The following is a 14334-nucleotide window of genomic DNA, read 5'->3' on the forward strand; positions in this document are numbered from 1 at the left end:
TGTACAAGGTGCCATTGGAGCTATATGGTTGTGGCAACGTTTGCAACCTAAACGAAACAGTGACAACAATATCTAAGAAAATCGTAACTATGATTATATAGGAAGCATACAATTGCCAAAAAGAAGCATTTTAGAGAGACGTTCCAACTTTAAATTGGCCCCGCAATTTAAAATGTCTGTTTTTCCCAACAATAATTACAAATAAATGTTAAGCTGAACATCTCTGAAGAACAATGAAACTTGTTATGAATTGAATGCATTCAATTAATGACGAGAACAATTGCTCGAATCTTCGAATCTTACAGGTAGTGGACACTATTGATAATTACTCAAAATAATTATTAGCATAAAACCTTTTTGGTAACGAGTAATGGGGAGAGGTTGATAGCACAAAACATTGTGAGAAGAAGCGGCTCCCTCTAAAGTGACGTAGTTTCGAGAAAGAAGTAATTTTCCGCGAGTTTGATATCAAGACCTCAGATTTAGAATTCGAGGTTTCGAAATCAAGCATCTGAAAGCACACAACTTCCTGTGTCATGGGTGTTTTTCTTTCATTATTATCTCGCAACTCCGCGACCAATTGAGCTCAATAAATGTTCAAAGGTTTATTTGTTTGCATATGTTGAGGACACCAAGTGAGAAGACTGGTCTTTGGCAATCCAATAGTGTCCAGGGTCTTTAAGGCAAGTTTTATTTTGAATGACGTATATGTCGAATAGGCACCATAGGGCTACTTCGGGGGGGGGGGGGGGCGGTGATTTCGTAAAAGATCCTTGCCCTAACAGACCACCCTTCTCTTGCTCTGTGTTCAGACACCAGTAGTAGCCTTTATTTCACCCTTATTCGTCATATACATTGTTTTTCGTTGTGATAGCGTTCTCACTCTCGCGACACTGGCGATGTTCTCGCGAGACTACTCCTCTTGCGACTATGGACGATAAGGGAGAAAACAAATCGCAGTGGGGAGTTAGAAGTGTTGCACGAGAGCAGTGGCAGAGCAGTCTTTTGTCGAGGAGAGCTAGCTATACATGATGTTTTTTTACGCTCTCACGGCATTAACGTCTTGTCACTCTTACTTTACCGTTCCCAACGAACATGCCATTTATAGAACCCCGGTGGATATACCCATTTTGCTATTGTACAATGAACCAAAGTAAGACCTTGAACACAACAACAGATATTGCAGTTTGTGTATATAGCGCGGGTGAGGAAACAAGGGTCACAAGTGTCCTCATAGTGTCAACCTCACGTTAATTTGAACGGAAGTACCCTTGTGGTCCGTCATCCATAATGGTAGCTATCAGCGGCCTGCGTACAAATGTCCGTCCATGTTTTACAGTACATAGCTAGGGTAGGATGTCTGCTTTTTACAATGCGGAAGTAGTTCTCTCTTGGTGCATGCTATATCGTCAAGTCCAATGTTTTGCTTCCCATGTTCTTCAATTTCTACAACTGAGTGATTCAAACTAGTAGGAGTATATTATGTGCCCGCGTGAAGCACATTCCACTGTTCAAACCATGTATGCTGTGATCTTCATCATTGTTCTAACTTCTGTCCCTGATGCGAACACGCTTGGCAAAGACGTGCCACAGAGACCAGTGTTTCACCGTCTGGGGAAACAACAGCCACCACGCCCATTCACGGCAACATGGAACGTAAACTACACAGCGTGCTGGGAAAGCTTTGGCGTTAACTTGGAACTCGAGAAGTTCAATATTGATGTCAATAAGCCTGGTGAGGTTAGCTTCATAAAGCTTTTCGGTCATGCTGGAATTAGCATGTATCCTTATTTGAAAGGGGGCAAGTTTGTCAACGGTGGACTTCCACAGGTAGGTTGTAGGCTATTGCGTGTAACCCTGGTTAGAGCATAGTCTTGAATATAGACGTTAATTTTGTTAACGTGGTTGCCGATATTGTTACAATGCGAAGTACTGTCCGCAACACAAATTACTGGAGAAGAAATATCTGTATCACCAAACATCTCGACCAGATACGTAGACTTGACCCAGTCCTTCCGAGTCAAAACGATCGATGTAGCGCCCCCTACCGGTGGCTGGTACAAAAACTGGGGGTCCCAAATCAATACTAGTTTAAAGAGCCAAGTCCATCATTTTAGTCTGTCCATGTATTTCGTAGGTCTTTCAATTATCCCTTCTGCAAACGCACACAAGCAACCATGGACTTCATTGTCCCTCTTTTTGTTTATACTCAACTTTGTTGCAGAAGCTCCCAATTGGTTTTGTACACGTTTTCCAACTGGACCTTTCCCGAACCGTGGACCCTATTGTCCTCTATAGGTTCCCGGTTTGAATGTGTATACCTACACACTTCACTCGCATCACCTGCTTTGCCACATCTTCTCATTATTCACTGTTTCTGTTCCACAGGTCAGTGCTTGTGAGATATTCGAATTGCTTTTTTTACTCAATTCAATGCACATTTTTAGTTTCCATATTGACAATGACAATAATTAAGCATACAGTTAAAACAGACAACAATGAACATATGAAGAGATGGATGCCACATAATTCAACAACAACAAAAAAATCACTAAAAATCGAGTGTAAGGCCGTGTCCGAATTGGCGACTTCGGCTAAAGCTACGGCTAGGGCACGGCCTAACTATGCTCGCCCGCATCATGCAAGAAAAATCCCTTCGCTTCTATCTGCTTCAACTTGAAGCTCATCAAATGTTACTTATTCCACTATCTTCAATCTATCCCAGTTTAAGAGAATTATGAACAGATGCGTTTTTTCTGTTTAAATTGTCTTCTAGTTGTTGTAGTCTTCTCCTTTTAGTGGCCCTTTGGTCTTGTGTTGTACGACTTTAAAATGAACCTTTAAGGCTTCATGTATTTCATTTTCTTCTCACAAAATATCATAGCTGGTCAACATGACGTCATATCTAGAGAAGGCCACCGATGACATCACCAATGCCATCCCAGATGAAAACTTCTCTGGCTTAGTTGTCATCGACTGGGAGTTCTGGAGTCCAATCTGGGACGAGAACTTCTGGCCAGAACGTAGGGTGTACAGGGAGGAATCCATCGCCTTTGTACAACGCCATTACCCCGACTGGGACGCGGCTAAAGTGGAGAGCGTCGCTAAGCTTGAGTTCGAGACGGCTGGGAAGGCCCTCTTTGAGGCTACGGTCAAACTGGGCAAGCTGCTCCGCCCCGGAGGCCTGTGGGGTTTCTACCACTATCCCTACTGCGAGAACAACGTGCGTCATGTTGGACGCTGTAACGCGACTACGATGAAACACAATGACCAACTACGGTGGCTGTTTGATGATACAACCGCGATCTATCCATCCATTTACCTGAAGGGTGCTGATGTAGGGCTGAACGGGTCGAGCGCTTTCGTTGATGCTACTCTCGGGGAGGCTTTTCGAGTGAGGGAGGAATCGGACAACCCTCTCATGCCAATGTACAGCTATTGCCGGTTCAACTACACGCACACCAAGTACTATTACACTATGGTAAGTATGTCCCATAGAACTTTAAAGAAAACCATGGTTCTTTCCTTTGGTTTGGTGTACCACATCAAGGTTAGGGCTAAACTTGTCACCGGCTCATGTGGTTATAGGGTTACCCCCTTCACAGTCCGTAAAGATGTAGGGCATGAGTTTTGATCCTGGTTGGTAAGAGCAGAATGCAATTATACCTTCCAACATTTTACGAAGCAGTTGTGGTTAAGTGCCTTGTTCAAGGGCACAAGCTAGTGTCATTGACTAGTGTCATGGCTGTGATTCGAACCCACACTCTGCTGCTGACAACATCGGAGCTTGGGTCCGGTAAACTAGAATGCTCGGCCCCGACACGAACAATTTACAAACAAAAGAGGAACAATACATCCAGTCATTGCAGACACACACAGGGCCGATTTTCATGGAGCTGCTTAAACACAAGAAGGCGGCTAAGCACATTGAAGTTATGCTTACCAGAAACAAGTTCACAGCCAAACTACTATGCCAATACACAATTTGGGACCCACATCCTGCTAATTTCTGCTAAGCAGCTAATGTGTCGAGCAAAATTGTCTGCTTAAGCAGATGAAATTGGACCCCCATGGTGTGTGTAGATTCGTCACTTTTACGTTATTTTCATTCTCACTCCTAAACAGGAAGATCTGAAGAGCACGGTCTTGGCGAGTGCAGAGAAAGGTTTAAACGGAGTTATATTCTGGGGAGATCACAACGATACACACGACAAGGCAGCGTGTATGGAACTCAAGGCGTACATCCACTCGGCTCTGGGTCCACTCGTACGAAATATCACCCAGGCAGCTTCAAGCTGTGCCTCCACCTTGTGCAACGACCACGGCAGGTGTACTGGGAAGATTCTTGAGTGTGGTGAACAAAAGAAGACAGCAACTTATCTTGGTCAGAGTAAAATAAAGTCTGATGCAGTCGACAACTGTCAGTGTCAGTGCTCTTGTTATGCTGGTTGGTCCGGCCCCAACTGTTTAACAAAGCAATGACAGCAACCCTATGGTTGTGTATAGTCACACGTTTTGTCTCGGTTTAAGTTTACAACGTCTTATAAACCAGACAATACACAAGTCGTATGAAGTTTTCCCACTTCTTTTTACTTTAAAATCAAAATAATGTAGATATACAATAATACTAACCTGTAAAAATTTCATTTCAAAGTGCCGTAGAAACTTGCCGACAATACTTATTCTGGTCAATGTGAATCAGCGGTTGGCTTGGTAGGATTCTAAACTACAACCTTGTGATTACAAGCTCTTACAGAGGGCGCAACATCAACTGAGGCTAACTTGGAGGGACTGGGCAAGTCTACATAAATCTTGGCTCCAGAGGTGCGTGTGATAACTAATTCGTTTTGCGGACAGTAACGCCCGGTTTATGCGTTCTGCGAGTGTGAATTATACGAATGGTTGAATTATACGAATTATATGAATGGCTCAACTCTCCTCCGAAGCATACGCTGCAGGGTGTATGTTTCCCTCCATCCTACAACCTATAGACTGTTTTACGAGGAATATCCATTATTACCTTTAGCTCCCTGGAGTTCTTTTCACATTGAGTCATTTTTCTTCTTGTATAGCCCCCGTAGTGGTTTATAGCCTTGGTTTGGGCGAACATGCACACACACAAAAACAATCAAAAAGTACAGTCAATCGGAAATAAATTCCCGATAAAATGAAGATGTATACGGTAAAAAAAAAGGAAAATAAATAACATCAAAATTCGCTCCGCACTCACATTATCGCAGGAAGTTTATGAATCGGGCGTTAGTTCGTGCAGCGAACGATATCGCTTAAGGCGACTACCTTAACAAAATGAACATCGCCAATCAAGCCTCGTTACGTGAGATTGCTCTCTCTAACGAATATAGTCTCAGTCAATCAGTAATATTCCAATGCCGCTTCAACACTAGCAGCTTTGGCTTAATTAACTCTATTTAGACTTTGAGACGGGTGGGGGGGGGGTACCTCCACGACATTTCTGCTCGTAATTACGGTGACTTCGCTCATCAAAATGCTAAGGGACATTTGTCCTTTCTTTCTGTATCTAGCTAGAATCAATGAACAAATAAAATGATGGAGAGGTCTGCGTTACCATGACAACCGTTTATTTCACCTTGCGGCTCAAGTTTGGATGTGTTGAATAAGAATAACTTAGTATATATTTTTTTCGTATTGCGTAATTGTGATTGTTCTTGTTTTTGATTTCGGTTTTTTTTCCCTCCAGAAAAAGGGGGGAAATAGCATCACGTAACCATTAAAAAAATGCATTTTGGGAATTCAAAAGGAAAGTCAAGTTGCGACTATCTCGTCTCATCCCGGACAAATGGGTATTACAACATACACACATTCATAAAACCTTTATTTGTTCGGTTAACATTACCTTGATTATGTAGACGATGAGAACAAGTAATCAAATAAGAAGAACACCTGCCCTACTTTGGATATTAAAGTGTTTTCGAAATCACAAACTGTTATAACATATTTCGGAACAAGGTCGATCGCAACAAAGTGTATATATAGCTGGGTGTAGTTTCAACAATAAGTGAAATGCCTGTCACAAGCGCACACACAGTAATTAAGGACGATATTTACGTTTTGTGGACAAAATAATTAGAGTTTTCGTTCGGTCAAACTGTGGTAACAACAATAATCAAGCATAAAAGAAAACATTTTACTATAGGTTTTCTCGGTCAAGTTCGGCAAATGAGCCAAGGTATTTCGCGCGAAATTGAATGCTGCTGAAAAAGGGCCATTTGATTTCGTTTTATGATCAGTCACATGTAATGTTGCGTCATTCGATTTAACAAAACAATTATCCGATTTAACAAAATCATAAAAGCAGCTTTCAAACTAGCACACGCTTCTTGATGCGTGTGTGTCACGAAAGGAACGAAAGGAAATTAACTCGTCTCAAAACGAAATTGAATGGCCGAATAAAGAAAAGCACAGTAACAACAGGTGAGGCAAACCACCCTTAAAGGCAGTAGACGCTATTAATGATAACTTAAAATGATTATCATCATAAAACTTTTCTTCATTACGAGTAATGGGGAGCTGTTGATATTATAAAACATTGTGAGAAACAGCTCCCTCTGAAGTGACGTATTTTTCGAGAAAAAGTACTTTTCCACAAGTTTGACTTCGAGACTACAAGTTTAGAATTTGAGGTCATGAAATCAAGCATCACAAAGCACACACCTTTGTGTTACGAGTGTTTTTTTTTCTTTCAGTATTATCTCGCAACTTCGACGACCAATTTTCACAGGTTTGTTATTTTATGTTGAGATACACCAACTGTGAAGACTAGTCTTTGATAATTACCAAAAGTGTCCACTGTCATTAATTCGAACGCATGAAAGTGTCGAATTTGACAAAGAAAACCTGTACTTATCAGGGGCACAGGGGTGTGGTGTGAATCATTTTTATAGGGGCTGGGACACTTATGGTTAATTAAAATTGTACAGTTTCCCGTTTCAGAGCTCTTGTTATGCAATTTTCTATTTTTATAAAACAGTCTGACGTGAGGGAAAACAGATATTTATATTGCCCGCGTGTAAGCGTGTAACAAGGAAAAATGGGTTTACAATTATTGAATTAATCAGAGCTTACACAATTTTACAATTTACCCCGGTAATTTTTAAAATCAAAACACAAAAAGTACGGGTTGGGGGCAGGCGTACGAGGGTACTGAAATCAACATGGATTCTTCAGCTGTACACTAAAACAAAAATGTATGTAGCTGGAGATGTAGAAAATTACACGAAGGGCAATGAGTAAAAATGTTAATATTTTGTGTCTCCTTTATCAATTATGGTCATCACAAACGATGGCCAACCATTTGCAGTAAAGGCAGTGGACACTATTGGTAATTACTGAAAATAATTATCAGCATAAGACCTTACTTGGTAACGAGTAATTTTGAGAAGATGTTAGTATAAAACATTGTGAGAAACGAATCCTTCTGAAGGTACGTATAGTTTTCGAGAAAGAAGTAATTTTCCACGAATTTGATTTCGAGACCTCAAATTTAGAATTCGAGGTCTCGAAATCAAGCACCTGAAAGCACACAACTTCGTGTGACAAGGGTGTTTTTTTCTTTCATTATTATCTCGCAACTTCGACGACCGATTGAGCTCATTTTCACAGGTTTGTTATTTTATGCATAATGTTGAAATACACAAAGTGAGAAGAGTGATCTTTGACAATTATCAATAGTGTCCAGTGTCTTTAACAAGGATTAACAACACCTGAAGGCCAAATCATAGTGAACTTTATGTTTATATCCCGCTGGGGAAACTATAGCCTTACTTCTCTTCTCCGTGCATAGTCTGTTCCTTCTACTTGCTACAGAATCTATCAGCAGTTATGCAAATTTATTCATGTTCCATCAAACTCAAAACCAAAAGTGTTTTCACATTGACAATGTAATAACTAAAATGTATTGAATTAAATAATAATATCAAAATGTAAAGAAAAATGGCGAGGCAGAGTAGTGCAACATCCGTAAATCACTTTGAAGAAATGTTATAATTAAATTTTCATTTGATTTGATTTTTATACTCATTGTGACGAGAACCAGACAGCAAGTTTGTGAGATGTAATAGCATTGACAGAGAAGCAAAAGTACTATTCTTTACCAATATGAAAGCAATTAAAAAACCGAGTGACAAACGGGCATTGCGTTTAATGAAAGACAACACAATACTCCCGTTGGCACGACAATGCCAAACGAAAGAACGTGACAAGTTGAAGTATTTTTTAAATAAAATAAAAACATTTAATGTTTTCACCCCTGTTTGTCCAACCATCGACTATTCTGCTCCTGTATTAAATTAATGGGGAAACAAATAAGTGTGTGAACGTAGTGGGGGGGGGGGGGTGCACTGTGACGCATCACTGACACTGTGTATAAAGTAATGACAAACACTCCAGTGTGCATTAACACTCCGTCTGAAGAGGATGGGACGATACTCTTGTTGAAGAGCTTTGCATGCTCACGGAGTCAACGTGAGTCTTTGAGACTTACGGGTCAGATCACGCAAGAAAGTTCTTTGGATTTTTGATGAGCACAGAGACACGAACGTTGTCGCAATACGTTTTAGTCATTTTATTAGCATGGAGGTATATGAGCGGTGAAGGAGTGCAGCCCGCTCCTGAAGCTCCGTCCGGAACAAGAATGAGCTCCAATATTACATCTAACGCCGAGTCAGACGAGCCGACTTTTTGGTTCGACATCCTCCGTTCTGTCTTGCTCTTCGCTTCCGTCTTCCTCATCATCACCGGTAACGCCTTCTGCATCTCGGTGGTCAAACATTCCACCCAGATGCGTAAAGTCAGCCGCATCTTCATCCTGTCTCTCATCGTGGCGGACCTCTGCGCCGGACTTTTCTCTGGTGTGGCTCTACTCGCCACAGTGGCCTCTGGACAGCTCATACCCGCCACAGTGGCTGCAGGACAGCTCATACCCGCCACAGTAGCTGCCGGACAGCTCATACCCGCCACGGTGGCCGCAGGACAGCTCATACCCGCCACGGTGGCCGCTGGACAGTTCATACCCGCCACGGTGGCCGCAGGACAGCTCTTACCCGCCACGGTGGCCGCTGGAAAGCTCATACCCGCCACGGTGGCCGCTGTACAGAACATCCCCGTCATGGTTCAGGAGGTACTTTGCAAGCTTTACTTTATATCAGGGATGTTGTTCAACGGGGTGTCGTTCATGTCACTTCTGACCGTCATCTTGGATTGCTATATTGCTGTAGAAAAACCTCTACGCTATCCGTCACTTCTTACGGCGCGCAGAGCGTATAACATCACACTTTGTATCTGGATTACCGTGGTATGCGGAACTTTGACTTACTCCTGGTATTTTGGCGCCGTTCCTCACTATAAAAAGGAGTGGAATTGGTGTTTAGTGGATAGCAATTCCCTATCCGATGAATCTTACACATTATTGCTTGTCATTTATTTAGCTCTTACGGTCATTCTACCACTACTCGTCACGATAGTTCTCTATTCGAGAATACGTCTAATAGTCCGGCGACACGTAGCGCGTATTGCCCGGATCACACCCTCCGGGCACCCAATCAACCATCGCTCCAGCGACTCCAAGTCACTCGCGAGTTTTCTAATGGTGAGCTGTGGAGTCACTTTAACATCTCTACCTCTGAGTATCATTATGTTGTACTCGCACTGGACTGGAAACTACTCAGTGTACTGGGTGAGTGCTGCTATGATACTACATTCATGTAACAATTTATTGAATGTACTCGTTCACGTCAGACGGAATAAAGAGTTCCGGACCACGGCTTGTCGCCTTCTGTGTAGATGTAGGAACCGTCAAGATGAGCCAAGAGGTACGGTTCCAAACTCTACCCATCTCACTAGCATTACTGCTGCAGTCACAATATGAAACCTGAGCTTAATTCAACGAGCACACTTTGAGTTCATTTTGAGAACATGCGAGTTTCCACGTGCATTGCTTCAACATGTAAATGAAACGAAACTGCGCAATGTAAACATGTATACCTGTAGACTCGGGCTCTGTAAGAAGGCCAAGTGGAGCCTTATAAAACGCCAGTCCATATTCACACAAAACCTTACTGCAAGCACAAAAAATTTGCCCAATATTTGTTTGGCTTGGAGGCTAACAAACCATGCACGATCGAGAACCATATAAGCCGTATAACAAATGGTTTGCCATGACATTATGCAGTTTGAAGAACCACAACACTCACCGTACAACATGGGGATGGAGAACCGATTTATACAAAACTGAATACTATGGCAACATACATGATTACACCCTCGTGGTGAGGCCCGAGGAATTAGCTCAGCAGCATAGCAAAAACAGTCACTGTGAGAAACATGGATGGGGAACTGATTGATAAACCGTGTGCAACTTGAGGAACTGGAATAGCCACAGTATAAACGGGGGTTGAGAACTGATTGATACAAAATGAATACTATACATTATTGAACTCTCGTGATGAGGCATTGGGGAACTAACTCAGTAAGTATAGCAAACAAAGACACCGAGAGAAACAGGGATGTGGGAACTGATTAATAATAATGGTTTTGCCGAACAGTATACATGTATATGCAATATTGAGGAACCAGAATAGCCACAGTAGAAACATAGGTTGGAAATTGATTGATACTTGTGTCCGTTAGCAAGACACATTTTTAAAACCACTGTTGCTGCGTCCTTCGGATGGGACGTAAAGCCGTTGGTCCAGTGTGTTATGTATATGGACGTAAAGAACTCAGTGCACTTGTCATAAAGAAAAGGGGTTAACCCCGGTGTTCATAGTTTGATTGGCTGCATAATGAAAATTTGAAGCAGCATTTGCAAAGGTTTCTGTGTTTTATTATTATTGATCAAATTAACACGGGAGTGTTTTTTCCTTTTAGATTAAAGTGCATGACCACAATTCATAATGTTTGCGAAACACAACCCCAAAACACAAACCCTCCCAAAATGTTCTTGTAAGAAATAAACATAAATAGTGTAAATTAATAAAAATCATTATAATAAAATAAAGTAAAAAGGTAGTATTATTAATAATACAAAACAAAAACCATAAAAAAAAATTGTTTCGTGTTAATTTGAATTACAATACAGTTTCATGTTTTTTTCCTGTTTTTTTTTTTTTTTTTTTTTTTTGCCAATGAAACGTTGTGTAATAGTTGGGGATAAGTGGTCAGTGATTTTCCGTATGATGTTTTGTTTCCACTATTTGGTTGTTGTTGTTTGTTGTTGTTGTTTTGAATTGTTTTTGTACCGAAGGACTATTCAGCCCAAAGCTAACCCAAGATTATGTCATCTTGTTTTCAAGAAAGAGTGATCTCTTACAACTGCATTTCAAAAAAAATATGAAGTCTTGCATTTTGTATCTGACCATACATAAAAAATCAAAACTGTCGAAAAAAGCGGCTGAAGAATAATTTGATAAAATCTTGCACGTCAATGTCCTCGAAATGTGATTATACATTTACTTCATTTTCACTTTCTACAAATTGTTCAGGCTGTGGCTCACTCATGAAGCGTGTGATGCCATGGTTTACGAGTACCATTTGTCGATTATCTTCATATTACGCTTTCAACAAAAACAGATTGTTAAAGGAACACGTTGCCTTGGATCGGTCGAGTTAATCTTTGAAAAGCGTTTGTAACCGTTTTTTATAAAATGCATATGGGTAGAAAGATGTTGTAAAAGTAGAAAACAATGATCCACACAAACATGCCTCGAAATTGCGTGGTTTTCCTTTTACCTCGTTGACTAACACGTCGGCCATTTATGGGGGTCAAAATTTTGACTCCCACAAATGGCCGACCATGTTAGTTCGCACAGTAGAAGGAAAACCACGCAATTTCGAGGCAAACTTGTGTGGATCATTGTATTCTACTTTTAAAACATCTTTCCAATCATATGCATTTTATAAAAAACGGTTACAAACGCTTTTGTTTTGACCAACTCGTCCGATCCAAGGCAACGTGTTCCTTTAACGTTTGGAAATTGGAACCCACTGTTTGTAACAATTTATAGTTGTAGATATCTACCATAAAACGTAAACCTGTGAACATGTCCTTTCAGTGAATTTAAAAAAAGGGTTGATTACGTACAAACAGTATAGTCTTCGTTCGAGTCGCTTTCTTGTTTTCGATACTCGGCAGACTTGCATATTTTGTAGGTTTTGCACCACCCATAGTGATAATTAGGCCTATATACAAACATTCCTTACAAACATTCCAACCATACAATTAGAGCTTTTGTTTGAGTGTGCTCTGTCCGAAGACACAAAATTACGATGTCAATATTTTGTACTGTTCATAAGAATTATTGGAATTTTTTACATTGGCAGAGTTGACAGTTATGGCTGATTATTTTATGCTCAGTTCAAAAATGTTATGCATTTACACGTTACGAAGAAGCAAGTTCCCAGTTCGCTATTGTTATACTTGGAATAGAAGGTGCCACAGTCCATGTATAAAGGTCTGGCAACAGTGAACTGGGTAACTTTATTGACTTCCTTAAACTGTACAATGAAAACAAAAAAATTGTTACTTCCCTTCTCTGAGTTTTCTAAAACTAATCACAACTGAGTTGATTGGATTGCGGGAAATGTTTTCTTCGCATGTGTATAGGCGTAATTAGCCTATAAAGGAAATCGCAGTGTTACATAATCCCTTAAGGAATACAGAACGCGTCAGAAATCTTACGCACTCAGATCATCAAGGCAATGCCATTTCTTGTTGGTGCAAATAATTCAAGAAAACCTTTAATAAAAGATGCGTGCAATTCATACTTAATGTATGTAGCGCACTAGTTAGGCATGCCCAGACACTGAACTAGATGATCGTTGTTTTATATTAAACACACACTGAAACTGGGTTCAGTATGGGTATACTCGAATCAGCATGGTTTGAAACTTTGTATGGTGGAAATACAATATAGAATGGTTCGCGGTATTACCATGTACTGATAAACTCTAAATGAGTTGGGGTGGTTCTGAAAAGAACCGTTGATTACTCGAATAGATCGCTCGCTGCATATAAGTTCTACAACGTGTAAAATTTGTTCATTTTCACATTTAGTTAAACTTACGTCAACTTGGCATCACGGCGGACAATTCTACGGGTGTTCTGCTAAGCTCCGTTCTTGTGCACCCGATGGGCTATCATGTGGCATTAGTAGATTACATGACTAACATCAGTTTGGCGTACCTGTTAACTGCCTCATCTTCGTTATGTACTGGGGTAAGACACCCAAAGGCCAGCACAAACACAAGCTTGTATTGGCCTGCAACCGTGGACCTCCAATCGTCCCTCTTTTCCTTATATTATTTACATGTTTTCCAACTGTGGTGGGTTCGAGCGATTTCACCTTCCTCCCCAAAACATCAACGTGGACGCCAGTACATCGCACCAGTCTAATAGCAGCCAGTGACAAAGCATAACAATGGGGAACAAGACATGACAGCCAACCAAAACATCTGCGTCAAGAATGCCGACCAGAGGAATGTTTTACAACATAAGACCACGCCCATGCTCTTTGTAACCAGTTCTTGGTGACTTACAAAGCCCTTTCTTTCCTTTAGTCTGACAATTATTGAGGTCGGTGTCGGTGAAATTGTCATCCATGAAGTTATGCATCTGTAGTAATTGATATTATAGTCCCGTGGGTATAGGCCTACGCCGGGATTGGCAATAGAAGATTTAGCAGGATAAACTAAAATGGAATAAATTAATACAACTTATTCATCACTTGTATTTAAAGTCACTTGACATGTTTGTTATATTGTCAAAGACCAGTATTCCCACTTGATGATAAATCAAAAAAAAAAAATAATGGATAAAATAACAAATCTGTAAACCTTTTGACTAAATCGGTCATCGAAGTTGCAAGAGAATAATGAAGAAAAAAACACCCCTGTTGGACAAAATGTGTGTTTTCAGATGCAAAATAAAAGGCCTGATAACTTTTATTATTCGAGTGAGAAATTATTTCTTTCTCAAAAACATCGTTACTTCATAGGGAGCAGCTTCTCACAGTATTTTGTAATACCAGCAGCTCTTTATTGCTCGTTATCAAGTGAGTTTTTATGCTTACAATTTTGTTGAGTAATTGCAGGATCACAATGTACCTGAGCTAAGACCATCGGGAACTTCTCAGTCGGCGACCTGAGCGTAACTGCAATGACCTGAGCGTAACTGCAATGATTTAAAGACAATCTGAAACAGTCGCCGCTCGAAAACAAAACAAAAACAAAACAACAGTCGCAAGAGCAGAACAATTTTCAACTTGTACGACGTGATCCCGACGGTCGGGAGCTAGTCGC

At 40.7% G+C, this 14334-nt stretch overlaps 1 protein-coding gene across 1 annotated transcript; it reads left to right on the plus strand.

The window, feature by feature from the left end:
* Positions 1-1299: 1299 nt before the first annotated feature.
* Positions 1300-5444, plus strand: LOC139954176 (hyaluronidase-1-like). The gene is made up of 3 exons (XM_071953876.1): positions 1300-1830; positions 2885-3481; positions 4126-5444. The coding sequence occupies exons 1-3, from the start codon at positions 1483-1485 to the stop codon at positions 4480-4482; spliced, it is 1302 nt and encodes a 433-aa protein (XP_071809977.1). The 5' UTR covers positions 1300-1482; the 3' UTR covers positions 4483-5444.
* The last annotated feature ends 8890 nt before the right edge of the window (positions 5445-14334 follow it).

Source organism: Asterias amurensis, chromosome 2 (genome assembly GCF_032118995.1).
Source record: "Asterias amurensis chromosome 2, ASM3211899v1".
Taxonomy (NCBI): domain Eukaryota; kingdom Metazoa; phylum Echinodermata; class Asteroidea; order Forcipulatida; family Asteriidae; genus Asterias; species Asterias amurensis.

Excerpts from the sequence above, each read along its gene's own strand:
- LOC139954176 (XM_071953876.1), top strand. The coding sequence starts at position 1,483 with ATGTGCCCGCGTGAAGCACATTCCACTGTTCAAACCATGTATGCTGTG. Across the intron at positions 1,831-2,884 it reads TCAACGGTGGACTTCCACAG|CTGGTCAACATGACGTCATA; the intron begins GTAGGTTGTAGG and ends AAAATATCATAG. Across the intron at positions 3,482-4,125 it reads CCAAGTACTATTACACTATG|GAAGATCTGAAGAGCACGGT; the intron begins GTAAGTATGTCC and ends ACTCCTAAACAG.